Genomic DNA, 26,485 nt, shown 5'->3' with positions numbered 1-26,485 from the left:
CTGTTTCTATTTCTCCTCTTACTGTTTAGTCCATGACTACCAAAACAAAAGTGAAAGGACTGGGGATACAGCTCAGTATTTAGTAAAGTGCTTCCTAGTGTGTGAGGGGCCCTGAGTTTAATCCGTAGCACCAAGGGAGGGGAAAAGAAAAAGAAAAAGAATGAATCTTTGTTTCAAGAAAGAGGAGCCTCTACAGGAACATCAGAAGTTCAAGGTCATCCTTGTCTACTGAGTGAGTCAGACGCCAGTCGCAAATCAGTAAAAGACAGAAAACTTAAAAAGTTAAAATAAATAAAAGAAAATGCCTCTAGTACATGGTTGTATATCTAAATTTGATTTAAAGCACAAGTATATCTAAATTTGATTTTAAGCTAAGAGAAATTCCAGATGGCTGAAACTCTTAGTACAACCATAGAAAAACTAGAATGCCACAAAATAGAAGACATATCAAAAAGGCTGAGGGAGCTGGGTGTGGTGGTGCATGCCTGTGGTCCCAGCATGCAGGAGACTGAGACAGGAGAACCCTGAGTTCCAGACCAGTCAGGGCCACACAGTAAGACTCTGTTAAAAATAAGTATTTTTACAAAAAGACATAGCATAAACAAATCTAAAGCTTCTAGCACTGGGGTAGGAGAAAAAGAAACAATTTGTATAACACATTTGTAGAGAATACTGAGAACACAGGGAAGCAGACGGAACATTAAGAACAAAGCCGGATGGATACACAAACAGTAGAAGAACCTAGACAAGAAACACGCGAAGTACTTCCACCTCACTCCTAATTGAAGATTAAAGGTAAAGCCGGTTTTTCCATCCAGTAAGTCAGGTCCATTACCAAGCCTGCTCACAGTAAGGGTAATGAGGTGCTGGAGATTTGGGACCGCAAAGAGAACTGACTTATGTGTTCTCACCTCGAAAAGGGGCTAAGTACCTGATGTTGGTGATTATGTAATTATTCTGGGTTTACCATCTTACCCTGTGTACACACCTCAAAGCATAGTGCTATGCACTATTGACACAGAGTTTCTCTTGCCAATTGTTAAGTCTTATAAAACCAGGGCCAGTGGGCTCATGAGACAAGAACACCCAATCTGCTCCCGGAGAGTTCTTAAAAGTGTATATGCAACCTGACATTATTGTTTGGAAAGAAATAACCGATGAGGATTGTAAATAATAATAAAAAAAGAACAATAATCAAACCCAGTGGAGTTGATTTAGGAAGAAAAAAATAAAGGTGCCAGGTCTGGAGGCACACGCTTTTAATCCCAACACTCGGGAGGCAGAGGCAGACTGTTTCTGTGAGTTTGAAGCCAACCACAGCTACATAGTGAGGTCCTGTCTTAAAAAAGTTAAAGAAAAATGGAAGGGAGGGATGGAGGGTACACATTTAAGATGGGATGATGACTACCCAGGTGCCTGCACTTCCTAAAACTAATTCAGCACTTGAAATGGATGCATCTCACTCTATAACTTACACCTCCCAAAGGTTTTACTTTAAAAGTAAAACCAGAAAATCATTAAAACAGTTGTTCCTTTTGTTTCAAAAACACGATTCCACTCATGGAATTATATATTTGGAAATAATCAGAGCTGAGAACAATGACTTATATACAGGGAAATTGGGGCTGGAGATGGCTCAGTTGTTAAGAGCATTGACTGACTTCCAGAACTCGGGTTTGATTCCCAGCACCCAGATAATAGCTCACAACCATCTGTAACTCCATTCTCAGGGATTCAAGGCCCTCTTGGGTGCCATGTGTCACACAGACAAACATGCAGGCAAAGGACCCATTTACATAAAAGGAAAGAAATATAATTTTTAAATAAAGTAAGTTAGAAAAATACAGGCATTTTCACTACAATGTGCTCACTGGAAAACGCAATAGAGCAACAGTGTCTCCACAAAGGATTGGCCCATCTGATGATATATTCAATTATTAAAAGTCAAGTTCTGAACATTATTCTAATGCCAAAAGGTCTTGTAATAATACTTACATTATTAAAAAGAAAGAAAAAAATACAACAGGGTGTAGAGGAGTGTGCACCTAGCACTTGGTTGCAGAGTCAGGTAGATCAGTTCAAGGCCAGCCTAGTCTACAGAGCAAGTTCCAGGCTAGCTAGTCAACGTAGCCCTAGCTCAAAAAACAAACAAGCAGAATGCAGAACTAGAATTTCTTTATTGGGGTGGGGGAGGGCTGTTTTTTGTTTTGAGTTTTGTTTTTGTTTGTTTGTTTTTGAGACAGGGTTTCTCTGTGTAACATTCCCTGTTGTCCTAGAACTCACTTTGTAGACCAGGCTGGCATTGAACTCACAGAGATCTACCTGCTTTTGCCTGCTAAATGCTGGGATTAAAGGTGTGCAAGCAGCACTGCCCAGTCAGAACTAGAATTTCTGATTGTTTACAACATACCAGTAAGTTTACAATGGTTTATATTATGATTCTGGAGAGTTACAGGTTCTTCTTATACTTTCTAATTCTTTTGCAATACACATACTTAACTATATCATTAGAAAATAATTATAGATAACGAGAGGATTTTAAAAGTGTATTTAATCCATTTTCTGTTGAAACAAAACTTGGTCCTGCTATGTGTGGGAAACTGGTGACTCTGGGCTCAAGAAGGGAGAATACTGTAAACCCATCCTATTTGTCGGTGCGGGGTCAAGCCCCACATGCAGGACTCTCCCTGGATCTGAAGCTAGCTGGACTCTCCCTGGATCTGAAGCTAGCTAACTAGGGTCAAGCCCCACGTGCTGGGCCCCTCATGGGTCTGAAGTAAGTTAATCATCTTTAAAGTCCATCTCCTTAACAAGATCAAATCTCTTAATTCTCCACTCTCCTCCTCCGCTACACGAGCCTTCATAGATGAACCTGTCAAAAGGATTCTGGGTCTTCGGTCCACTCCTGCTCCACCCCTCTCCTGGGCTGTCATCTTCCTTCCCAGGCCTGCAGTCACTATCTCCCATCTTCCATGTCCTTAGCTGACACTTCCTCTTTCATAACCCAACTCAGGGCAAAGGGACCTCACCAGGGAAGGCTGAACTGCTCCTCCAAACAAATCATACCCCCTTGCCACACATCCAGAGCACCTTGTGCTTCTCCTTTCATCTTATCAGCAGTACTAATTGAGGGCCTGCATGTCCCGAGTCGACACCCATTTCTCCTCTAGAGAGTAAACTTCTGGGGAGTATGCTCAGATTTGGACTCAGACTTGGCCCTCGGTCCCAGGATCTGGGTTTGCACTGGCCACTCATTACACAGTCCCTGTTCCCGATAGAATGTCTCCACGTTCAATAAGCACGTGTTGACTAGGTGAAAGTTTCAGCACCCATATGAGCCCACCAAGATTTCCATCCCTAATATTTAGGAGTCAGGATTCTAAAATCTACTCTACCTTCCAAATCTGGTCACCTGAAAGTCCCAAGGGAACCCCAGATTACATCCCCTTCATTAGCAACTTGGTTATCATTCAGTTCTCCCAAGGCACTGGGAGCTCCCAGGGCCTGGGGATACAGACAGCAGAAGAGAGGGATTCCTGGTGAGTCACTGGCCCTGATTACAAATGGGAGCATTCTTCCAAGCCGCTTGCCACTCTCACTGCTGTAGCAATGGGGTGGGAACACATCTGGTGAAGGCAAGCTTACTCAAAGATCGCCTCCCTTCCTGCTCCAGGGTTCTCTGCAGGAAGGAAGTGTAATTCCAGAATAAACATTCCCCAGGAACCAGGCATGTTCTCGGTGCTCTATATATAGCTCACTTAACACAACTACCTTATAATGAAGTAATGGTCATACAGTTCGATTTTACAGATGAAGAAGGATTCATCTGCATAAAAATCATAAAGCCTCAGAGACCTTGCTCTTTCTCTGTGTGTGTGTGCCCACCAGTGCATTCAAGCGTATATGAGCACCAAACAAGTGTGTTCCTCGCGGCTTTTTTTCAGACAGGATCTATCACTGAATCTAGAAGCTCACAAATTAGTTAGACTGTCTAGCCAGAAAGCCCTAGGGATCCACCTGCTCTGCAACAGGCCCTCAGGGAAATGATAGGTCTGCACTGGGTCACTTGACCTTTTTCCTTTTTACCTGGGTTCTGGAGCCAGAACTCATATCCTCAAAGCCTGCGTGACCAAGCGCTCTGTCAAGCACTGAGTCACTGCCCACAAGGCCACTATACTACTCTACTACTACATTTGAAAAGCAACTGTGGCCTAAAAGCGACACTAAAGACGTCGTGTGACTACTGCAACATGGTGCTTCTCCAGGAATGGAGGTGGGAGAGGAAGGCAGTGGCTAGCATCCTAGCCCTTGACACAACAAAGGCTGCTTTCTCCGACTGAAACTCAAGATGTTTATGGAATGAACACTGACAGTCATGCTTGCCCTCCCCTCAATAACAATCACTAGTCCTCGGGATGCTTCAGCTCTCGGTCCAGAGCTGCGGTTTTACGGCAGGAAGCAAGCCCTGCGCATCAATTATCAGGAACGCTTTCATCCGACTTTTGTACTTTAACCCATTCTCATGCCCTCACAGCATCCCCAGCTGTAACCTTGCGGATAACAAATGCTCACAGACAGTCAGAATTTAATATGAATTAAATTAAGGGACATCATCTCTAAATTAGCAATCTCGCTGCCTCCCTCCCCCACCACTTGTCAAAGTACCTGACCCACTGGTTCTCGGCAGCTAAGGGGCTTAAATAACCCAAAGCCACGGTGTCCAAGGTCATACATGATCTGAGGACCCTCGCCTGCCTTCAACACGCATCACCTTCAGGCCTATGCCCTTTCTACTTACTGATCACTCTGCCTGGATTTTCCCTAGATCTTGGTCTATGTCTTTCTCAACATTGTTCTCCTCGCCTGTATCACCTCCTTCCCCAAACCTTGGCCTTCAAAACTTCCCACTCTGCACCCCTCCAGATCTGAAGCTCTAACTCACCGTGTCCCGCAAATCCACACTCCTTCAACAACTGCTTGCTAAACACAAAACTGCTGGATAAACTTAAGGCTGCCAGCTCTCTCCACCCCAGCTCAAAATACCAGGGAGAAACTAATTCTAAAAGAAAGCATTTGCAAGTGACAATGTTAACACGTCACCTCAAAACAAAGGCGATAACCGGTGGCTGGACTAGCTAAGTGGTATATACAGAGAGCGCCCCCACCTCCCACCTGCCAGGGAACCCGGCTCGGCTTGGTGGTTCACACGCTTTTCAGGAACCGAAACCATAAGGATCGGTGGAGGCTGCGGAACGCCGGCGCTGCTGGCGCTGCCTACCTTGAACTCAGCGGAAAGTTGGGGCGTGTATTCGCGCGTCCAGAGCGCGCGCACCAGCGCCGCCAGCTGCTCGGTGACCTCGGCGCGGCCCGGCGCCGCCCGGTAGCGCCCCAGAGCTAGGAACTCGGCCAGCAGGTCCGTGTTGCTGAGACACTGCACCACGGCGTTCATGAAACAGGTGTTGCCGTGGTTCTTCAAGCCCTGAGCGCCGGGCGGCCGCGCCCCGTCGCCCGCAGACAGCTGGGGCTGGGGTCCAGGAGGACGATCCGGCCCTGGGCTCCCGGGAGCGGCCGAAGCCGGGGCCGGGGCGCAGGCGAAGCCCCCGTCTCCATCGCCATCGTAGGGGCCGGACTGGGCCGGGGGCCGGGACCTGGGTGGCGAGTCCCCTGAGCGGGAGTGGTTGCCCAGAGCTAGCAGGAAGCGGCTGAGCAGGCGGCGCAGGGAACGCCGGCGACGGGGCCGGGGCGCGGGCGGCCCCTCTCCCAGTGTGTCCCCGACTCCGGGATCCATGCTGACCGAGCACGGTGGTCCGGAAGCACAGCCCCCGGGGTCCGAAGCGGACCGGCAACTCCCGACCCTCACTGCCTCTGAGAGGCGTGGGGCGCCGGCTACCTGAGAGCCAGGTGTGCGGGCACCGGGCGAGGGCGGAGCCAGGGGCGGGGCCGTCCCGTCGCCGCCCCGCCCCACCCCGCGCGGGAATCCGGCCCTGGGGCAGCGCCCGCCGCTGGGCTCCCGCCCCCGCGGCCCCGACTGGGAATGCAATCCCCTAGAGCCCGCCTAGTGGACTTGCCCGCCCTTCCTTCCCGCCTTGGAACAGGCCTTTCCCCTCTGTTCGCCTTCTCCGCCCATCCCTAAGCTGCGGAGACAACCCGGGGGTTGGAAAGCAAAGCCCAGGCTCTGGTTAAGTTTTTCTGGTCTTGGGAGCCAGGTGAAGACGACGAAAAATGACCGGCGAGCGGTGTCCCGGGTGACTCAGGTTTGCCGAGAGGAGCGCGCTGGCAGCTGTGCCGGTAGGGAGCACAGGTTCAGGTGTGTGCGGTCAGGTGGCGCCACTTCCTTTGCAGGCTTTGCCTGCACCCGTCTCTGCACTAGAACTGGGAGTACTAGTGGGTTAGGTTTGCTTTTCTTTATCTTGTTGTTCCTGTTGTTTGTTTTTTTCACACTAGGATACAGTCATTTTCCAAAAACTTGGGAGACTTGATCGTCTTGGTTTTCATCGGTGAAGGGAGCTCAGAGCGGTTAAGGCAACGAAATGAGAGAAACCGGAACTCGACCCCCGCTGGGTGCACTGCCGAGTTCAAGCCCTTTACAACCCCAGAATTTGCTCGGCAGCAAGTTTGCCGGGTCTCAGGCGCGCCCCCTACCCGGTTGCTGTTTCATTCCTCCACGCAAAATTCTGTTATCGCCACCCAATCAGAATTAGTTTGGCCTTGCCCCGCCCTTTATTCCCTGGGTAACCCTAGAGGCCTGGGCTCCTTTTATCCTATAACTGTCAGGTTTATAATTAATCAGGCAAGGTCTTGCAAAATGAATTTCTCATCAGTTTCTGCTCATAAAGAGAGCAGCAGCTTTCTGGAGTCAGTATTACGCCAGTACCCAGAAATGTGACTTGCTATTTAATAAGTGGTCATCATTTATTAAATATCCTCCTCGATCTTCACATAGGATTGCAGCAGTTACTCGGTGCCAAAAAGCTGCACAAGTTAAGGTTAAAGAATAGCCTGTAGTGTCCGAGACTCAAAGTGTAAAAGGTCACCATCCCCCCCCAAAGAGATACCCACGTGGTTGATTAATTCATAAGGTTCATTTCATCGCCCTGCCGATGGTAAGTATTGAAGGTGTCGTGGTCTTGGCCAGCTCTAATGAGTCATCTCCAGAATTTCACCTTGGAGACCATTCCAAGATGCTCAGTAACACACGGGGATTTATTGGGGGTGGGGGGATTGTTGGGTAACAGTTTAGGGGTTTTGTTGGCTTTGTTTTGGCTTGGGGGTTGGTGAAATGGAGTCTGTATCAACTTGTGTAGCCCGGGTTGGTCTGGCACACTCAGTCTTTCAACCTTAGCCTCCCGAGTGCTGGAATCCTGGGTGTGTGCCTTCACGCCTGGCTAACACAACTTAGGAAGCATTTGGTGTTTAACTCTGTCGGGAATGCCGCTGAAGCATCACCAGTTCAGCTCCCTCGCGTCTCACAATAAATGTCCGAGTGGAAATTTATTCTTACTTGGCCAAGTAGAAAACTGAAGCTGAAATTGTTTTATGAGCTCGTTGTGTAGGCTAATTGTGATAGTTAATCTGATCACATTAAGAAATCACCTAGGAGGGCCTTTGGGATAGTAGAGCAGGTAGAGGTGCTTGCTACCAAGCCTGGGGACCCGAGTTTGATCTCTGAACCACGTGATGGAAAGGAAGACCTGGCCACCCAGATGGTCCGCTGGCACTATATATGTGCTGTAGCATGGACATATGCTCACACACAATAAATAAACAAGGAAATATAATTTTTAAAGATCACCTAAGAGACTGAAGGGTACCTCTGGGTGAGACTGCAAGGGTGGTTCTTGAGAGAATTAATTAAGTTGGTAAAGACTCACTCTAAATATGAGCGCTACCGTAACATGAATCAGGGACCTAGAGTAAATAAAGGGGGTGAGCACTGGCTTCCTCTCTCCTTCCTGCCTGGGGTGATGGGCATCCGTGAGCTTCACTGTGTGGTTCCGCTCAAGTGCCAGCCAGGGGCAAAGCCATCATGGATCAAACCATGTGAAACACTGTGCCAGAATAAGTCATACTTTATGTTGTTTCCATCGGGTATGTGGTCAGCTATATGAAAGTAACCAATACACCTGCCCGAAAATGTGGGTTCAAACCTAGTCGCTCACGCTGCTTCACCAATGAACTGATCAATTAAAGGGTAGGTTTGAGCTAGGGAGATAGCCCAGTGGAGCCACACTTACCTAGCAATGCCTGAGGCCCTAGTCCCATCCCCATGACCACACACATTCATTTTATTTTTACAAGAAAATAGCATCCCTCCCTGGGGACAGATCAGGAAGAATGCCTGTGGATTTGGGGAGACATAAAAAAAGAGATTATGGCCAGAAAACAGCACCTTCAAATTTATTAATAATTAAAAACTCAACAAATTATATTCTGAACAAATTTTTTCTATAACAGTTCAGTTTCAACGTACAATGTAAGACTGTGAAGGAAAGGAGAAACTTCAAGATAAAGGATTTCGACTACAGAATGAAAGTAGCCGTGAGAAATCATGGCTGGTGCTGGAGCCAATCCACACTTGGCCTTGGGCAGGGCTGTGCTCGGTACAGGGTGGAGGCTGGGGAACCCTCATACTTCATGAAGCAAATGGGTACTTCCATCTCAGGATGGCTCCATCTGCACTCACACTGACGATGTACTGGTTTCCTGGACTTACCCGGATGCCCATGATGTTGCCACTGTGTCCCACCCCGACGTGAGTCACTTCACCCTCATTATAATCCCAAACTTTGACCAGATGGTCATGTCCACCTGAAAGACAATTACATGACAATTAATTGACATAGAATAGTGAAACAGCCCCGACCTCACATAAGTGCTTCATTTTCAACACATTCCCCCATATGATACAGCTTGAAGAAAGAAAAATCCACTATTATATAAAGCTTTTTCTTGACCTAAAAAAAAAAAGTCTTTGTATGTTGTAATAAATTTAGAATGCAAAGGAAAATGCCACCAAGAACTAACCGCCACCACACCCTAACTGTTGATCGATCTTTCCACTCTTTTCTCCACAAATGCAGAGGTGTACAAGCACACCTGTGTATGTATTAGCATCCCACTGTGTCTGGTTTAATATCTTTTTCTAAGTCAGTGTGCTTATGGAACTTTTTTTTAATGCACTTATTAATGTCCTGAAGAATCAAAGAGCCTGGCAGGAAATTGTATTAATGCTGTTCTAGTGGCCATGTCCTGTGGTAAATGCCCCCAAAAATATTAACTAGTTCATTCACAGGAAGGAATTGAGGCATCACATTCTTCGATAATAACAAACAAACAAACAAAAAACTGGTGGCTCATACGTAAGTAAAAAAAGACAGCAGAGGAGCTGGGAATGGTGGCCTACCTCATATCCTAGCACTCAGGAGTCTGAGGCAGGAGGATCACAAATTCGAGGCCAGTGGGAGCTACATACAGCACGATCCTATCAAAACAAAAACAATAAAAACAACCAAAAACATAGAGGAAAGCAACTCAAAGGCTCAAGAGATTTGAAGACTCATTTCTGCTCCAAAGAGCAGACCTCACAATGTCAAGCTTGTCTTTTCTCTTTGCCCTGTCCAAATGTCTTCCCTCATTGAAGTGTGACTTTTCCAGCCATGGTGGTGGGCTGTTGGGGCTGAATGTTAACCAAGGTGTCCTTGAGATGCTCTACTGGCTCTTCTCATTGACTCTCACCTAAGACTTCCTTGTCCTCTGAAATAAGGAACCCTGGGAGTTTTCTTACCTTATTTGGGACTGGGACTAACCTGTCACAAAGTGTCCTCCTTCCTGAGTGATGTCCATACCATTGATCGACCCAGACAAGGAACCTTCCAGCTCTCTGATTACTGACCCATCAAATACTTCCCAGTAGGCAATCTGGAATAGAGGAGAAGGGCATCAGACAGAAGTCGGTGCAGTGGAACCATCCACACACATGCTCGCAAAAGATGCTTCCACTTTATATAGAAGGTAGCAAAAATACACCCTGGGAGGGGATAAGTTGGAATTATAAATAGGCCATGGCGAGGGGGTGGAGAAACCATTTTATTATTTTTAGTATTGGTTTTGAAATTTGCATGCTATTTAAAGAGATGTTGATATGCCATAAACCTGGATAGTGACAGAAAGAGATTTTTTGATAAGGCAAAGCAGATTGGGTCTGCTGCAACATGTAAAATAAAGAAGGGAAGTACCACTGGGGAAATCTGCTTCTGCGCTCTGAGGATGAGGGCCAAACTGCAGGCCTGGTGGGAGGGAGAGTTCTTTCTGGCAGGGTTTGGGGGACGGGGCTTTGTGCCAGTCCGACTGGACCCTATGTCACTTTTATCCCTCACTAGACCCTAACTTGCCTTTCTGGCCCAAAGCGACAACATATTCCATAGGGTGGGATTTAAAGAAAATGGACACCTAACCTTGTTCTCTGCCTGGAAATGGGACACCAAGCTGGGAGAGACGGATGCTGAGAAGGAGAATCAGTCCTCTGGACTGTTAATGTCGGGCCATAGTAGCACCCATGGGGGTTAACATGCAAACATGCTTTAACCTCTATGTGAGATGACACACTATCTACATATAACCTATGCACATCCTCTATCGCTGTACTTTAAGAAATTGTTCAGTAAGGATGCAATCCACCCACCCCTCACCCCACCTTTAAACATTTGCAGGCATTCCCGGTTGACTGACTCTGGACGGTGGGGGGCCGTCTGTGCTTACCTTCCGGTCTGTGCCACTGGTGATGATCTGGAATTCCTCGGGGTGATAACAAACACACTGGAATAGGGTGTTGGCCAGGATCATCTGATTCCTCCTAAGTCGCCTGAAAAGGAGATTCAAACACTCTGGAACTCGACTTTTCCCTCCCCTAGAAAACGTTTTTATTATGTGCCGTGCAGCTGGGCGAGCTTGGATGGGGCTGGGTTTTCTTAGACTTCTCCTGCTGCTCGCACGGTCGCACCTGGTTTGGTTTGGTTTGGTTTTTGTCAAATACAGACACTGGGGGACTGGAGCTTCAGTTTAGGAGCATGTGCTGCTCTTTGCAAAGGACCTGAGTTTGGTTCCCAGAACTGGCATCAGGCCACTCACAACGGCCTATAATCTAGCTCCAGGAAATCTGATGCCCTCTTTTGGCTTCACGTGTATACACACATATGGTTGGGGTTTTTTGGTTGTTGTTTTGTTTTTTTAAATTGTAAAGTAGCCTTCTGATTATTCTGCTCTGTTCTTACGTCTCCTCCCACCAGAAGCGTCAGCAAGAGTCAGAAGACAAGGGCTAAGAATGGTACCCCCTTCTAGAGACAGAGCATAAAACTAGAGAGACCATAAGTTCCAGGGAGAAGGAAGTAGAAGATGCTGAATTCAGAGCCAAACTACCACCTGTCTGGAGTCTCAAGGCCACCGTTGGAGCCAAGTGGCACCCCTGTAAGCGGAGCGGCAAAGTGTGGGGAAAGACTGTTCTAATGGATATTATTGGGCCCACCCCTAAGGTTCTGGAATCAGAAGGTTGTGATGGAGGCCCAGAGATATGTATGTGTTTGAAACCAGCCTTCCCACTGATGGTTTTGTGCAGACACAACACAAGTTTGAGAACCTCTTGCCTTGGACACTGTAAGCAAGCTTAGGCTACTTCAGACTTTGGTGGATTCAGGAATATGCATAGGCTTTCTGGCTAAACATCCCTGATCTGAAAAATGGAAGTGGAAAATCTGAAACTTTTGTCAGTACTGACATGAGGCAAAAAGAAACGTAAAGGTTTTGGGCTTTTGGGTGTTTGGGTCTTAAGATTAGGGATGCTAAGCCTGTCCAAGAAGCACGGCTGAATTGCTTCTTCCGGAGCTGGTACGCCTGTGGCTGTCTTACGGGCCCAGCTCCTGGCTGAAAATGCACCTTCTGCAGTTTCTTCTCGTAATGGAAGCTTTCAAACACAGGGTTTGAGCGGAGGATTTTTAAAGATTTTTGGCACAAATTAAATATGCTTGCTGCACAAAAGGAAGGTGTTAAAGATGTGAGGCAGTCACAAGCCAGCCACTAAAATAAACCCAGATACCCCTTCTCAGTACACATTTTCCCAGTGGGAAAGTCATGTGTCCATGGGGCTAGGCCTTAGCCCAGCAACACCACATGGGAACTTATTAGACATGCAGAAGCACGGGTGTCTTCTAAATCTATTCAATGAAAAGCTGTCTAATCCCAGCTCTTGGGAGGCAGAGGCAGGTGGATCTCTGAGTTCAAGGACAGACTGGTCTATGAAACAAATTCCAGGACAGCCTATTACACAGAGAAACCCTGTCTCCAAAACAAAACAAACAACAACAACAACCAAAAAAAAAAAAAACCCCAAAGAAGCATATAAACAAGATCTCCCAGTGACTGGAGATCTGAGTAGGGAGTCAGGCCCACCGAGAAAATAAGAGCTCACTGTGCTTTGGGATGTGTGTGTGTGTGTGTGTGTGTGTGTGTGTGTGCAGGTGTGCATGCATGTGTGTGACTGTGCAGGTGGAGGCCAGAACTTGACATTGATTGTCTTCCTCAGGCACCCTCCACCTTATGCCTTTTTGAGACAGGCTCTCTCTCTCTCTCTCTCTCTCTCTCTCTCTCTCTCTCTCTCTTTCTTTCTCTCTCCCTCGCTCTAACCTAGAGCTGACTGGTTCAGCTAGAGCAAACTCTCGGGATCCTCTGTCTCTCCCTCGCAAGTGCTGAGATCACAGGCATGCACCGCCGTGCCTGGCTTTTATGTGGGTTCTGGGGATTTGAAACCGGGTCCTTGTGCTTCCACGCCACCAGCTAGACTGTATCCACAGCCCTGCTTTGCGCTCTTTAGTGTATTAGTTTAAAGTGTTGTGTTTTGCTTTCAGTCCTCACTCCCCTCCCTCTAAGTGGGAACATTCCGGCTGGGCATGGTGACACAGGCCTTTACTCCACAGCTACTTGAGAGGCTGATGTGGAAGGATCTCTTGAGCCTGAGGAGTCAAGACCGGCGTGGACGTCACAATGGTACCCCATCTCAAAAAAGAAGGGACATAATCTTTGACCAGCTCTACCTCCTTTTCCCCTCTGTACTTAACTCAAACTCTTTAGACAATTATGCAAATGCCATGCATCCCCAGGGTGATAGAAGGGTGATGGGTCGAAGGATTGGGGTGGGGGTGGGGTGAAGGTTTGATTCCAAAATAAAAACAGAGCAAAAATCCCAACAGTCAAAAAAAATTTTAAAAGTCATCTTTGACAATTCTCTGAATGCTCCTTTGATGAAGTTTACATGTTTTGGCCCACACCGTTAGGCGTTGCCATCGTCTATGGGTCTGTGGTTTACTCGTAGTGTAAGCAGTCCCTGGAATGTGGTCAAATGAGGGGATGCCTCTCCCTCCCAGGGCAGGCTCGTGACCTAGCAAGATGACATGAGGAACTGCCTGCCCTATAACTTTCCTTGTTAATGATCAACATTTAGGTTGAATGGATTTGCATTAGATCATGCTTCACTGCATGTATCTGAAAAACTACTTCCCTGTCTGCCCAGAAACTTCTGATATTTGGTTCTTCCTGGAGACCATATTTCCCCCACTGGCATCTATAACCCTTGGACAGCCAGGGAGTCCAAGGCCTTCTAAGAAGCTTTTATTAGGGGTGGTTAATCTCGATCGTTGGCTTGACTGGATTTAGAATCACCTAGGAGATACACATTCTGGCATGTCTGTGAAAATGCTTCCAGAGAGGGTCAACTGAGTAGGAAGGACCATCCTGGATGCACACTATTCCATGAGCTGGGATCCTGAACTATCTAAAAAGCAGAGTGAGGGACTGGATCTATGACCCAGTGGTAAAGAGCATTGATTGCTCTTTCAGAGAACCAGGGGACCAAGGTTCAGTTTCTAGAACCCACATGGTGGCTCACTACTGTCTGTAACTCCAACTACAGGAGATGTGGTGCCCTCTTCTGGTCTTTGCAGGCACCAGGCATACATGTGGCACATAGACATACATGCAGCCAAAGCACCCATAGGTGTAAAATAAAAATACAAAATCGGGCGGTGGTGGCACACTCCTTTAATCCTAACACTCCAGAGGCAGAGACAGACAGACCTCTATGAGTTCAAGACCAGCCTGGTCTATAGCGCAATTGCCAGGACAGGTTCCAAAGCTAGAGAAACCCTGTCTTAAAAGTCCAATAAATAAATAAATAAATAAATAAACAAAAAGTCCCCCTCAAAAAAAAAAAAAAAAACCACTTTAAGGCAGAAAGCAAGTCGCGAACCACATGCATTTCAGACACAACATGCCCAGTCACCTCACACCCTGCTGTCATGCCTCCCCACCACAATGAACAGTATTCTTAAATTATGAGCCAAAATAAACCCTTTACTTCCCAACTCCTTAAGTTGCTTTTGTTAAATATTTTGTCCCAACAGCAAGGAAGTAAACTAATGCACCCCTCTGGGATCTTTGCTGTGCTCAGCAGGATGCTGGGACCTCTGTAAGTGCTGTGTTAACCTTCCTAGCCATCCCAGGTACCTACACAAGGTCCCAAATGATGCACGTCCCATCGGTGCTGGCAGTGACACACTCCTCATTGTTCTTCTTCACCCTGATACAGGACACAGAAGACTTGTGCTCCTTTAGCGCCTCCTCCAACTTCTGGGTCTGGCAGCCTATCTGCCACACCCTTACCTGTGGGCCCCAAAGCACAGGCTAGCAACACAAACCCCTTTGGAAGGGATTGGGGAAGACCCGGGGAGTGTTTCCCTCTCTGCTGGGTGTGACCGTTTAATTCCCTTTTCCCACTTCAGCCAGGCAGGATGGGAATGCAACACTTCGGGGCAGGGGCATGTACAAAATGTGATCGGCATCCCACCAGGTGTGCATGGCGCTGCTTCCAACCTCAGACCTGCTTCTACTTTCAGACAGAGAAAATGATCAGGCTCCCACTACGAGAATCAATATCGCAAGGGCTTCTAAGCCCAGAGAAAGAACCTGTCTCCTCGCTTCTGCTGAGCATTGCTCTCAAATTTCTCCTGCCATCAGGAAAGCTCCAGCTACCCAAAGCCATATTTAAACTTTCACATCAGCTGTTCGGTTTTAGTCATTGGAAACCAGTGATATTCAGCCTCAGAGAATCTAATTGCCATTGTCCTTTATATATGGGGACAGAGCCCCACTATATAGCCCACCTTGGACTTGGGGTGAGCTCCTGAGCAATGGTAGTGAACTGAACTGGAACCCAATATCCATTTTCTATGGTAAATATTTTCCAATGCCTGCTTATTCTCCTGAAATGAAATTCATAAGTAATACAATTGCCTACACACATAATTTTAAAATTTAGGAATATATATACATATATATATACACATATACATATATATATACATATGTGTGTGTATACACATATAACAACAATTACTGGGAAAAGAAGCCATGAATTTGAAAAAGCACAAGGAGACATATCTGGGAGGGTTTTGAGGGAAGAAAGGGAAGGGGGTGATTATGTCATATTAATCTCAAAATGAAAACATTTTAGAAAATCAGTACAGAGGCTGGGTATGGTGGTGCACACCTTTAATCCCTAAAGTCAGGAGACAAAAGCAGGCCCGTCTCTGAGTTTGAGGCCAGTCTGGTCTACAGAGAGAGTTCCAGGACAACCAGGGCTACACACACACACACACACACACACACACACACACACACAAAAAAAAAAAAACCTGTCTCAAAAAATAAGTTAAAATTTAAAAAAATTAAAAGTCTGGAAAGTATATGAGGGGAATCTACAATGGCTGAATGAGGGTTGAGGGAGGGACTTGGAAAGTCTAACCAGTAGGCCAAACAATGCAAGTGCGAAGTGTGATTTCTTTCTCCCAAAGTGAACTCAAGTGACTGTAGCTCACATGGTCTGGACAGGTTTGGACACCAGCAAGACAAAAGCTCCTGACATATGAGGGAGCAAGTGAGGATGTGGAGATGCGGACAAGAGCGAGCAAGCGTGGTGGAAGTGGTGAGGGAGGGGACCAAGCCAGCGGGAGGCTATGGGGCACAGAGCAGGAAAGAGACGTGGGCTGGTCAGATAGCAGGGCTCCGATGGTAAACGCGCACACACATTTTACAGAGAGGAGTATGTTTTTTCCGTAAGAATGTGGCTATTTTCAGTATACTTCAGGGCTCCGAGGCACAGAGAGGTCACAGTCCGTGTTACATGCTGGAAGAGGGGGACATTTCAGCCCAGCCATTCACCTCACTTGCCCAGATTTTCCCAAGGGTTTCCCCGAGATGCTGGGTCTTTTCTCTGAAAAACTCTTCCTATGATAGCTGAGAAGAGAAAGGAGGGGAACTCCCCCTACGTAAACAAAAACAAGGCTTTGGAATTCAAAGGGGGAAAAATGTAGACGAAAACAAAGCTTTGGGATTCAAAAGAAAAAAAATGGGGACATAGAAAGAGAGACCCTAAATATACCTGAGAATAAAATGCTTTTAAGATCTTCAAAATAATTTGAAGACAAAGTTGAATGTAGCAACATTAAAACAATAGTCAAAGCTGGCATGGTGTCACACACCTTTAATCCCAGCATTTGGGAGGCAGAGTCAGGGGGGGGGATCTCTGTGAATTCAAGGCCGCTCTGGTTTACATTGCAAGTTTCAGGCCAGCCGGAGGCCACATAGTGAACTCTTGTCTAAAAGTTAAAATTAATGCCTGTGTTAACGAACTGTTCCTCTATCACCTTCTTTAAGAGGTAAGACGAAGACAACTGATTCAGCTATGGTTCTTGGGGGAAAGAACGAGTCTGTCAAACCGGCAACTCATTAACTTGCTTCCCCAGCTTGGTTCCAAACAGGCTGTTTTCCTGTCTTTTTCTTACTCACCCTTTCTGTAAACAGGTAGACTGAATGTCTGTTTAAAGCATTAGAACTTGAATTCATGATGTATTTTACGATCTCGTCAAAAATCTTAATTTGACCCTTTCTGAATTCTAGCGCGGGTACATACTTCAAAACGAAATGCAGAGGCTGACAGATGTCTCGGCTGTTCTTCCAGAGGACCTGGGCTTGAGTCCCATGAGCCAAACAGCAGTTAGCAATGGCCTGTGACTACAGTCCCAGGGGATTCCATGCCTTCTTCTGGCCTCTTGGGGCACTGCCCACACACGCCATGCATGGGGAGCACAAATTCTAATTAGACTTAATGAATAAAACCCAGAGTCGGATATCAGGCGGTGAAAGCCGAAGGGTCAGAGAAGGGGTGCAGCCACTAGGGCGACTTTTCACCTCCACCAGTGCCCAGACCGAAGGGGCCATCCTGTCTCTACTGATCCTCAGACTGCCTGCTCACACTGACTCCTCAGGCTGCCTGCTTCTCTCATCTCTCAGCTTCACCCCCTAATATCTGAGTCCGGGTTGTTATTATTAAGAACAATTAGAGTTCCTTCTACGTACATGCATGCAAATGCCCATACTCATAAAAAATAAATAAATAAAATTTCAAACTAAAAAAGAAAATCAAAATGAACAATGGATAGCCTCCTTTGAGTTAGTTGCTCTAAGTTAAAGACTTTTTTTTTAAATGTCATTTAGAAGTGTACCTCCCCTTCTCCTCCGCCACTGATGATCCGTTTGCAGTCACTGGTGGTAGCAATGGCGGTTACTCCAATCCTGTGAGCACTGTTAATGGTGTATATCAGCCGACCTGTCTCTGGAGCAAAGGCTCGGATCTTTCCATCATCCCATGCTGGCACAGGAAGGAGACAAAAGGCACACTGTCAGTATGTTTGCCGACTTTCTCTGAAGATTGACAGTCTCCTGAATCACCAGTGAGAGTGAAAACTGGAGGAAACGGTGTGAGTGGAAGGAGAGGCTAACCTCAGCAAGGACCAGTCCCCTTGCGACCTTTTCTCCGACCTCCCAAACTGGTCACACCTGGAAAGCGGGAGGAAGAAGTCTGGGGTGCACTGGCCTAGAAGTGTATCTCATGGCAGGTGAAGGAGGCCTGCTTTTACTCCACTTTCTTCATCATCATTATTAGCATTTTTTTGGTTTGTTTTGGTTTCGTTTTTCCAGACAAGGTTTCTCTTTGTAGCCCTGGCTGTCCTGGAACTCACTCTGAAGATCAAGTTGGCCTCGAACTCACAGAGAACCTCCTGCCTCTGGTTCCTGAGTGCTGGGATTAAAGGCGTGTGCCACCACTGCCTGTTACCCATGTAATTGTTACCGCACCCAGGATGCATTGGCTCACAAGTCCAAACAACCTCTGCTTTCTCATTCACCTATTTTTGTGGTTATCTGAGACAGGGTTTCACTGTGTAGCCCAGGCTGTTCAAACTTAGTCCTCCTGCCTCAGCCTCTCAAATCCACTCCTCTCCTAGCTTCCCCCACCTTTAAGTCTGATACTCCTTCCCTGATTCTCACCATCTTGCCACCTCAACCAAAGCCTTGCTCAAGGCAGGAACCTCGGAGTCACTGTTAATTCTTGATTCCTTTCTGTTCCAAGCCTACAACTCAACAGTCAATCCATCAGGAAGTCCCTTCAGCTCCACCGTCACAAACATCTAGGCTCTGACCTCCTCCCCCACCGCTGCTGGCACTGCCCCATTCAAGCTGCAGCCTCCTCTCTCGTGAGCCCTCTCAGTAGCTTCTCCCCTGCACCCCCCCCCCCCCCCGCTTACAATCAGCCCCTTTTTAAAACCCAGTCCCCTTCCCGATCAAGACCTCCACAAAATTTTCCCCACTGTCCTAGAATTAAAATCCAACTTAAAAAAATACTGATTTAAAAAAAAAAAAAAAGAATGTGTGTGTGAGTGTGTGCACGTCAGTGCAGGTGCCCGAGGAGGGCAGAAGAGAACATCGGTTCCCCAGGGCCTGAATCAATAAATGGTTGGCGTGGGTGTTGGGAACTGAACTCTGCAAGACCAGTCAGTATGTGTTCTTCTTCTCCCCAGTCCCCAAATCCAGCTCTTTATTCTGCACACTACCTCGTACGTGGCGCCCACCTACCTCTTTGGCTTCCTCTGCTATCACTCTTCCTGAGGCCCCACCCCTCTCGTAACTAATAAGCTCCAGATACACTAACACGCCTGCTAGTCCTTAAATACATCAAGCGAGTTTCCACCTCGGGGCCTCTGCCCTCTCTGTTCCCTCCACCTGGAATACGTTCTCCCAGGTCTGTGTGCAGCCGGCATTTGCTCGTCAACTTTAGTGCTGTCTCTTGAGCTTAGCCATTTTAAATAGGCTGCTCAGGGTAGATCCCATTTCAGCAAAGACATGAGGAAGTCAGAGGGAATGAAGGGGCTCGGAGTAAGAACATTCCAGGCCAACAGAACAGCTAGAGTAAAATCTGCATGCCCAGTGTGTTGCAAGCACGGCAGGGGAGGTGAGCCGGTTGAGAAGAAGAGATAAGAAGTAGGGAGGGCAGTCAGTAGTAAAGTCCTATAGGGCCTTGCAGGTGACTGCTGGGGGAAGAGGCTTGCAAAGCCCAGCAAATGGCAAGACCTAATTTAACATTTGAAAATAGACCTTTGGTTTCTGTGGGGAGAAAAGGCTGGTGGGCAAGAGAAGAAGCAGACAGGAGTAATAGGAACTACTGGGGCGGTCTAGAAGAGCTGGCAGTGGCCAGGACCAGGATGGAGAAGATGACCATCAATGGACCTACAGCTGTCCGTTGAGATGGGGTCATTTGGGGCACATTGATAAAGGTGTAAGAGAAACATAGTAGAGGCAAGGATGACTCTAAGATTCCCTTGTTCAAGAAGCTGGGCACAATGTAAGTCTCTCAGGGGAGAAGACATAGGGGGCAGGGGAAGGAGGAAACAGAGCCAAGGAAAGAGAGGATGGGCTCCTAGGTCTCTGTTTTAATAGCTTCACTCAGATCCGCTTGACTTTTCCCTAGTGTAAACCAATACATTTATTTTTGACCACTAGGGAAATTTGATATAGATTACTCAAGATATTAAGAAATTATTGCTTCATAGAAAAATATTTTTAGAGAGATATATGGAAATATTTAGAGGAGAAATATGTGGTATTTATAATTTGGAAGGGAGTTGGTTTCTTGAGTCAGGGTATCCTATAGCCCAGGCTAGCAACAACCTTGATATATAACAAGAATGATCTTGAATCGCTAATTCCCCCGCCTCTACCTCCCAAATGTCAGAATAATAGGATCTCACGCACCATGTATCTTATAGAATCTATAACTTACGTTAGAACATCAGTTTGGCATAAATCATATTTAAAATTTTTCTGTTTAGGGACCGGAAAGATGGCTCAGTGGTTGAGAGCACTGGCTGCTCTTCCAGAGGATTCAAGTTTATATTCCAGGTACCTATAGGTCTGTTACTCCAGTTCCATGGGATCTAGTGCCCTCTTCTGCTTCTGTGGGCACCAGGCAGGCATGTGGTACACACAGACATACATGCAGGCAAAACACCCATAACATATAAATAAATAAATAAATAAATACGCACATAAATAAATAAGTGACATTTAAAAACCTTTCCCTTTTACCAGCACTCACAAGTTAGAGTCAGGAAGAGCAGAAGCCCAAGGCCATCCTCAGCTACACAGCAAGTTCAAGACCAGTGCGTGTTACTAGAGCCCTCTTAGAACAAACAAACAAACAAAAAAACAACAAAACTTTGTTCATGCACATAGAATTGTATATAAATGAATGTAAAATTAAAAAGAATTTTTTGGGTCAGCCATGGTGGTGCATGCCTCTTAATCCCAGCACTTGGGAGGCAGAGGCTGGTGGATCTGTGAATTCAAAACCAGCCTGGTCTACAGAAAGAATTCCAGGACAGCCAGGGCTACACAGGGAAACCCTGTCTTGGGGGGGAAATTCTTTAAAGCACATCTTAGTTTGGGTTGGATTTTTCTCTCTTCTACAAATGAGTTCTAATCCACAATCCTGTGCATACTATGCCTCCAGTCCAGTTCAGCACTGACTATTCTCTCTACTAAGCAAAGCATCCCTGGTAAGTGAAACAGTGTGAGAGGCATGGTTCTTCCCACCCAGGAAACCTTCCAGCTATACCGGAACTCCCAGAAGAAGCTAGACCCTAAGGGAAGGAGGATGGATGCCAGAAGGCATTCAGACATTAGTAGAGAATGAGGATGCCAAGGATTGAAATCCCAGCCAGACCCTAGATCCAAACTTCCATTGGGAGCAACTACCAAATTTTCTGTTGTTTGGTTGCTGGTTTGGGACAGGCTCTCATGTAGCACAGGCTGGCCTCTAGAACTCAAGAATAGCCTTGAACTCCTGGTCCTTCTGCCTCCACCTTTCAGGCCGTGTGTCACCATGCACATCCTGTCACCTGAGATGAGGCTTCTGCCGTCTCTCATGAAGTCGATGCCATGGCAGGTCATGTTGGGCACGGTGATCCGAAGCAGCTCCCGGTTGGACATTGTGTGCCACACCCTGATGTCTTTCTTGGCACATGTAGCAAATAGCTCAGCAGTACCGCTACGAAGAAGTCATTGAGGGACAAACCATCAAAGACGTGCCGTGTTCAGTGTGTACCAAATGTGCCTCATAAGGCTGCCGGGCAGCATGCACTTTGCATACCAATTACCTGAGGGTGTGATTTAGAGGTCACTTGTGTGGAGAGACACTCAACCGATTCCTCACAGCCTCTGTGGAAAATCTTTTGTCATCTTTTCACTTTTGGAAGAGTCGGTGCAAAGTTGTTTATAAATTGATAAGTTAGAGGAATGGTCACAGTTCTGTATTTTAAACTACTTTGAAGGGAGGGATATGATCGACTCACAGAAAAATGTCTATGCATGTGAGGTATGGATATGGATTACTCTGAAGGCCCTGGATACACCTAGCCAAGTAGCATCTTGTGAGACAAATATATCCATGGAATGTCTTTATTAAAAGAAGAGATTCCAATGGAGTTGAAAAATCTTATTAAAATTACACAGAAGAAGATGGCAATGCAGTAAAATTCACATTTACCCCTTTTTTGTTCAGTTCTGAGAAAATAAGAAATCATGAATGAAAAAAGGATCTGAGTAATTGGTCAGTCGGGCTGGGGAAGGGGCCTCTTTGCATGGGATGTAAATTACCAAGATGCCAGATGATTACAGATGACTCCAGTTTTGAAAAGAAAGGGCGTGGCATTAGGGCGAAAAACACCATCTTAACCATAAAGTTCTCCTTAGTCACTGGGAAGACCAAAGCTAACCACTGATCTACACACTCCTCAAGCATTTCATCTTAAACATATTCCAAAAGATGCTAGAGTCTCTCCAGTTTTAAGGTTTACTCACTTTAGAATTAATAGAAAAAAAAAACCAAGTAGATCCCATCTACACACTCAGAGTAGAGTTCAGAGTTTGAAATTAGGTAGCCAAAAAGAACTCCTAAGAGTCATCCTCTAGCCAGGCGGTGGTGCCGCACACCTTTAATCCCAGCACTCGGGAGGCAGAGGCAGGCGGATCTCTGTGAGTTTGAGACCAGTCTGGTCCACAAGAGCTAGTGCCAGGATAGGCACCAAAGCTACAGAGAAACCTTGTCTTGAAAGAAAAAAAGAGTCATCCTCTGACCTCCACATGCGCATCATGGCACACATGTAACTGTACACACACACACACACACACACACACACACACACACACACACGAGATAGAGAGAGAGAGAGAGAGAGAGAGAGAGAATAAAACCCTTAAGTATATTTTTATAAAAAGCACTACAACCAGAAAATTTTAGAGATTGAGTCCACCAAAGTCCTTGGGGAAAGAGTGGAAATTGAACCTAGTAAGAAAGTAACCCACTTCCCAATAAAGATTCGCTTCAATAGCAAGCTCCAGCTTCTCCCCCACCTCTTAGAAAAAATGCAAGCCCTAAACCAGAAGGGCTCAGGGAACCAAAGCTGCAGTTCACTGCATCGGGGACTGAGTTCTAACATAGGCCTGCATCTGACTAGCAATGACGTTGGTGTCTGCAGTGCAAGCTAAACACAGGAAACTGAGAGCAAAAAACTGGCCGACTTCATGGGACGGACTTTGCTAAATGTAATAACGAGCTCCAAATCATAATATGTATTGATTTATTTCCGTGCGTGCATGAGCATGCACCACAGCAGATGTGTGGAGGCTGGAGGACAATTTGCGGGAGAGCTCCTGGTACTTTATTGTGTGGGTCCAAGGATCGTTTAAACTCAGCTTATTAGGCTTGGCAGCAAGTGCCTTTACCCAATAGGCCATCTCATTTGCCCAAAGTCCAGCATTAAAAAAATAAATATACAAACTAGAGGAAGGAAAACCAATGTAACTATGAAGGTAATTAAAAACAAAACAAGATAAAACCAAAAACATCCATTGGAAATCCTGAGAGATGGCCAGCAGTTAGTTAAGATCAGCCTCTGCTCTCCCAGAGGACCCGGGTTTGATTCCTGACACTTTCATGGTGGCTCATGACAGTCTTTAAACCAATTCCCGGGAATCTGATGTCCTCTTCTGGCCTCTACAGGTATTGTACATATACATGCAGCCAAAACACCCACACACTTCAAATACAAATAAATAAATCTTTATAGGTCCTATAAAATAATTCAGTACATTAGAAAAGATTCATCAGGAAAATAATTCTATTAATGCATCTTGAAAGTCCTTGAATAGAATGAAACTCCCTTGCACACTTCATCAGACCTCTACGTTCTAACATTCCTCTTCTACTTACAATGGAAAGACAATGTCCTGGACGGCTTCAAAGTGACACGTAGCAATGAGAGTCTCTTTGAAGTCAGTGAAGCTCACACGATAGATGTGCGATTCCTCTGTCCCTACAAAGAACTGGTGCCCTTCTCCCCGGAGTGTGATAGAAGTGATACCTCCTTGCAGCTGCAGTTTCCTTTGGGGAGAAGAATAAAGGGGAAACAGAGTCACTCAACCAGCAAGCATTTGCTTATCTGATCGCAGAGGACACAAGCTAGCCATTGGTGTGAGACAGGCCCTCAAGGAAGTGACACAGGTGGGAAGGCCTGAGTTATTCACAATCTTGCACATCCATGATCAGGAAGGAAGGGTTTACCATTGTGGGTTTAAACACTCAGAGAAGGTCTATCAGGGCGATGCAGTCTGAAATGGTTTGTTCAAGGCAGGAAGGCTCCTGGGCACCAATAATAAATCTAAAGATAACTTGAAAAATTAGGAGGAAAGGTCATGTATAGTCCCACTGTTATATCTCAGTGTGGTATACAACCAAGTTATGTGACTTATCAAAGGGTGGTGTGCCTCTGGGTCACAGCAAATGGCTTTGGTTTGGTTTTACATGAACTTTTTCATGGGAAGAAACCACTGGCCCTTGTGATTCAGCTACTCATTTAATAGCAAGATGCAATTCTTTAATCAGATATGATTTTCCTTTGAAACAGGACCTCACTGTGTAGCTCTGAATGGCTTGCAACTCTGTGTAGAAGCGGTTGGTCTGGAACTCACAGAGATCCTCCTGTCTCTTCTGCCTCCTAAGTGCTGGGCTTAAAAGGTGTGAGCCACAATGATTGGCAAATATTGTTCTTTGTTTCGCTGTTGGATTTAAGCAAACGTCTCTCCAGTGCAGTGGTTCTCAACCTTCCTGATGCTGCAACCCCCTTAATACAGCTCCTTATGTTGTAAGCTCCAAACCATAAAATTATTTTGTTGCTGCTTCATAACTGTAATTTTGCTACTGTTATGGATCACAATGTATCTGACATGCAGATGGTCTTAGGCAATACCCAGGCTGAGACCCGCAGCTCTAGTGGGTCTCTATCTACCCCAGTTCTCTGGGTCCAGAACTCACTTGATGGGTTTGTAGCTCGGGCTTTTGCAGAAGACCAGCATGCCAGCTCCGGAGCCGACCAACAAACCACCCATCTTCAGGCACCTGACAGCCGACACTCCCTAGGGGAAGAAACAAGGCTGTGAGAGGCCCAAGGGTTTTGTCATTAAACATCAATGCAACACCTGACACAAGGGAGCGTGGTGGAGGTCACCTCAAATCTGCACTTATTGTGTGGTGAAGATCACAGTGTACCTCCAGGTTATCCAAGAACGTTCAATTACATCTACAAGTTATCTTGGGAGGTAGCCTTCCTGGTACTGCAAGAAGTGGTCAAGCTTTGCCATCCTTCCTCCCTAAGATCACCCGTGCATTTGACCGTACGTATAGTAATGCTCATCTCTCCATGCGCTCAAGTCCAGTTCCAGCAGGAGGCATAAGTGCAGCCTCGGTGAGCTAGTTCTTCAGTTGCCATGGTTTCCACCAGACTTTAATTCCTATAAATGCAGGGTCCAATATGACATCCCAAGACAGGACAGGAGATTTCTTAGTGGCTGTATTTTCTGAGCTAAGACATATGGTATACAATCTTACCAAATAGTTGAAAACACATTTAAGATTCCAGACAGTCTTCAAATATATGGAGGAATGATTGACAGTTCATAACATGCTCCATAAGGTTCTAATTTAAAATGTGTGTGATTGCTATGGTTTGAGTGTAGCTGCCCCCAACGAGTGTTTGAGATTAGGTCATGAACCAGTTGTGGTGGCACACACCTTTAGTCCCAGCAACTGGGAGCCAGAGACAGGTGGATCTCTGTGAGTTTCAGGCCATCCATAAGGAAACCCTATCTCAAAAAAAAAAAAAAAGTCATGAAGCCTCTTTCCCCACAGATGGGGATGGTACTGGTTAGCAAGAGAGTGGTTCAGCACATAGATCACATAGCTGCTTGCCTGTCTGTACTCCTAGATACTTGCAGGCTCAGAAAGGGAGAGCACTCGGTCCCCAGACTTAGTAAAAAGTAACTCTTGCTTTTTCACTGTAGGCTATCTTCATATTTGGCCTTCCCTCATGGGATGATGCGGCCCACTGTTTTTCACAGATGTGAATGCTGGGCTTCTAGAAGCCCCAGCCTCTAGGATCATGAACTGATTGAACTTCCATTGTTCATGAATTACCTAGTTTCTAGCATTTTGTTATAGCTATGTAAAACCAACTAAGATAATGGCTAATATTTTATTTTAAAATATCCAACATCTTTAGTATATGACTAAATGAGCTTATGTCTTAATGACTTTTGAAGGTTGTTGGCCTTACAGTCCAGTGATTGGAGTGCTGACCCAGCAAGTACAAGGCCCTGGGTCTGGTCCCTAGCATCACAAGAGACAAAAACCGAGGTTTGAATATCAAAAAATAAATACATCCTTTCAAGTTTCTTGAAGCTGGATTTTGCCTGTTCTGACTTGAAAGGCATTCCACAGGGTCTGAGAAGAAAAACAAAGGCTTGAGAATGAGAAGGAAGAGGTGGTAACTGTGTGCTTTAGCAGACCTGTTGTTTTAGTTTGGGTTTTTATTGCTGCAAAGAGACACCACGACCATGGCAATTCTTATAAAGGAAACATTTAAATGAGGGGGCTCACTTACGGTTTCAGAGGTTCAGTCTATTATCGCCATGGCAGGGAGCATGGCAGCTTGCA

At 46.1% G+C, this 26,485-nt stretch overlaps 2 protein-coding genes and 1 long non-coding RNA gene across 8 annotated transcripts in view; 1 reads left to right on the top strand and 2 right to left on the bottom strand.

Moving 5' to 3' along the window:
- The window catches only part of Usp43 (ubiquitin specific peptidase 43), a 63,916-nt gene extending 57,994 nt beyond the window's left edge, over window positions 1–5,922 (bottom strand). For both annotated transcript variants that reach the window (XM_087910495.1, XM_087910496.1), the window contains exon 1: window positions 5,279–5,922. In XM_087910495.1, coding sequence (XP_087766621.1) covers window positions 5,279–5,788 — 510 coding nt within the window. In that variant the 5' untranslated portion in view covers window positions 5,789–5,922. The remainder of the gene's footprint in view (window positions 1–5,278) is intronic.
- A 57-nt stretch (window positions 5,923–5,979) lies between these two features.
- LOC125409361 (uncharacterized) lies at window positions 5,980–14,190 on the top strand. Of its 5 annotated transcripts, none has more exons than XR_015738844.1 (5): window positions 5,980–6,307; window positions 6,445–7,103; window positions 8,455–8,752; window positions 11,289–11,463; window positions 12,897–14,188. It is a non-coding gene; the product is annotated as an uncharacterized LOC125409361 (long non-coding RNA). The 5 variants fall into 5 exon arrangements; XR_007234769.3 differs by having other exon boundaries at window positions 5,982–6,307; window positions 11,286–11,463; window positions 12,897–14,186; XR_015003617.2 differs by lacking the exon at window positions 8,455–8,752 and having other exon boundaries at window positions 5,983–6,307; window positions 11,286–11,463.
- Cfap52 (cilia and flagella associated protein 52) overlaps window positions 8,370–26,485 on the bottom strand; it is a 44,171-nt gene continuing 26,055 nt past the window's right edge. Inside the window, exons 7-14 of the mRNA XM_048448303.3 lie at window positions 24,809–24,909; window positions 23,708–23,878; window positions 21,336–21,484; window positions 17,607–17,752; window positions 14,555–14,706; window positions 10,759–10,861; window positions 9,807–9,918; window positions 8,370–8,808 (exon numbers count right to left, since the gene is read on the bottom strand). Coding sequence (XP_048304260.1) covers window positions 8,633–8,808; window positions 9,807–9,918; window positions 10,759–10,861; window positions 14,555–14,706; window positions 17,607–17,752; window positions 21,336–21,484; window positions 23,708–23,878; window positions 24,809–24,909 — 1,110 coding nt within the window. The 3' untranslated portion in view covers window positions 8,370–8,632. The remainder of the gene's footprint in view (window positions 8,809–9,806; window positions 9,919–10,758; window positions 10,862–14,554; window positions 14,707–17,606; window positions 17,753–21,335; window positions 21,485–23,707; window positions 23,879–24,808; window positions 24,910–26,485) is intronic.

The sequence above is a fragment of the Myodes glareolus genome, chromosome 9, assembly GCF_982192425.1.
Source record: "Myodes glareolus chromosome 9, mMyoGla1.1, whole genome shotgun sequence".
Lineage (NCBI taxonomy): Eukaryota > Metazoa > Chordata > Mammalia > Rodentia > Cricetidae > Myodes > Myodes glareolus.
The sequence above is the reverse complement of the archived record's forward strand: the minus strand, read 5'-3'. Positions and strand labels throughout refer to the sequence as shown.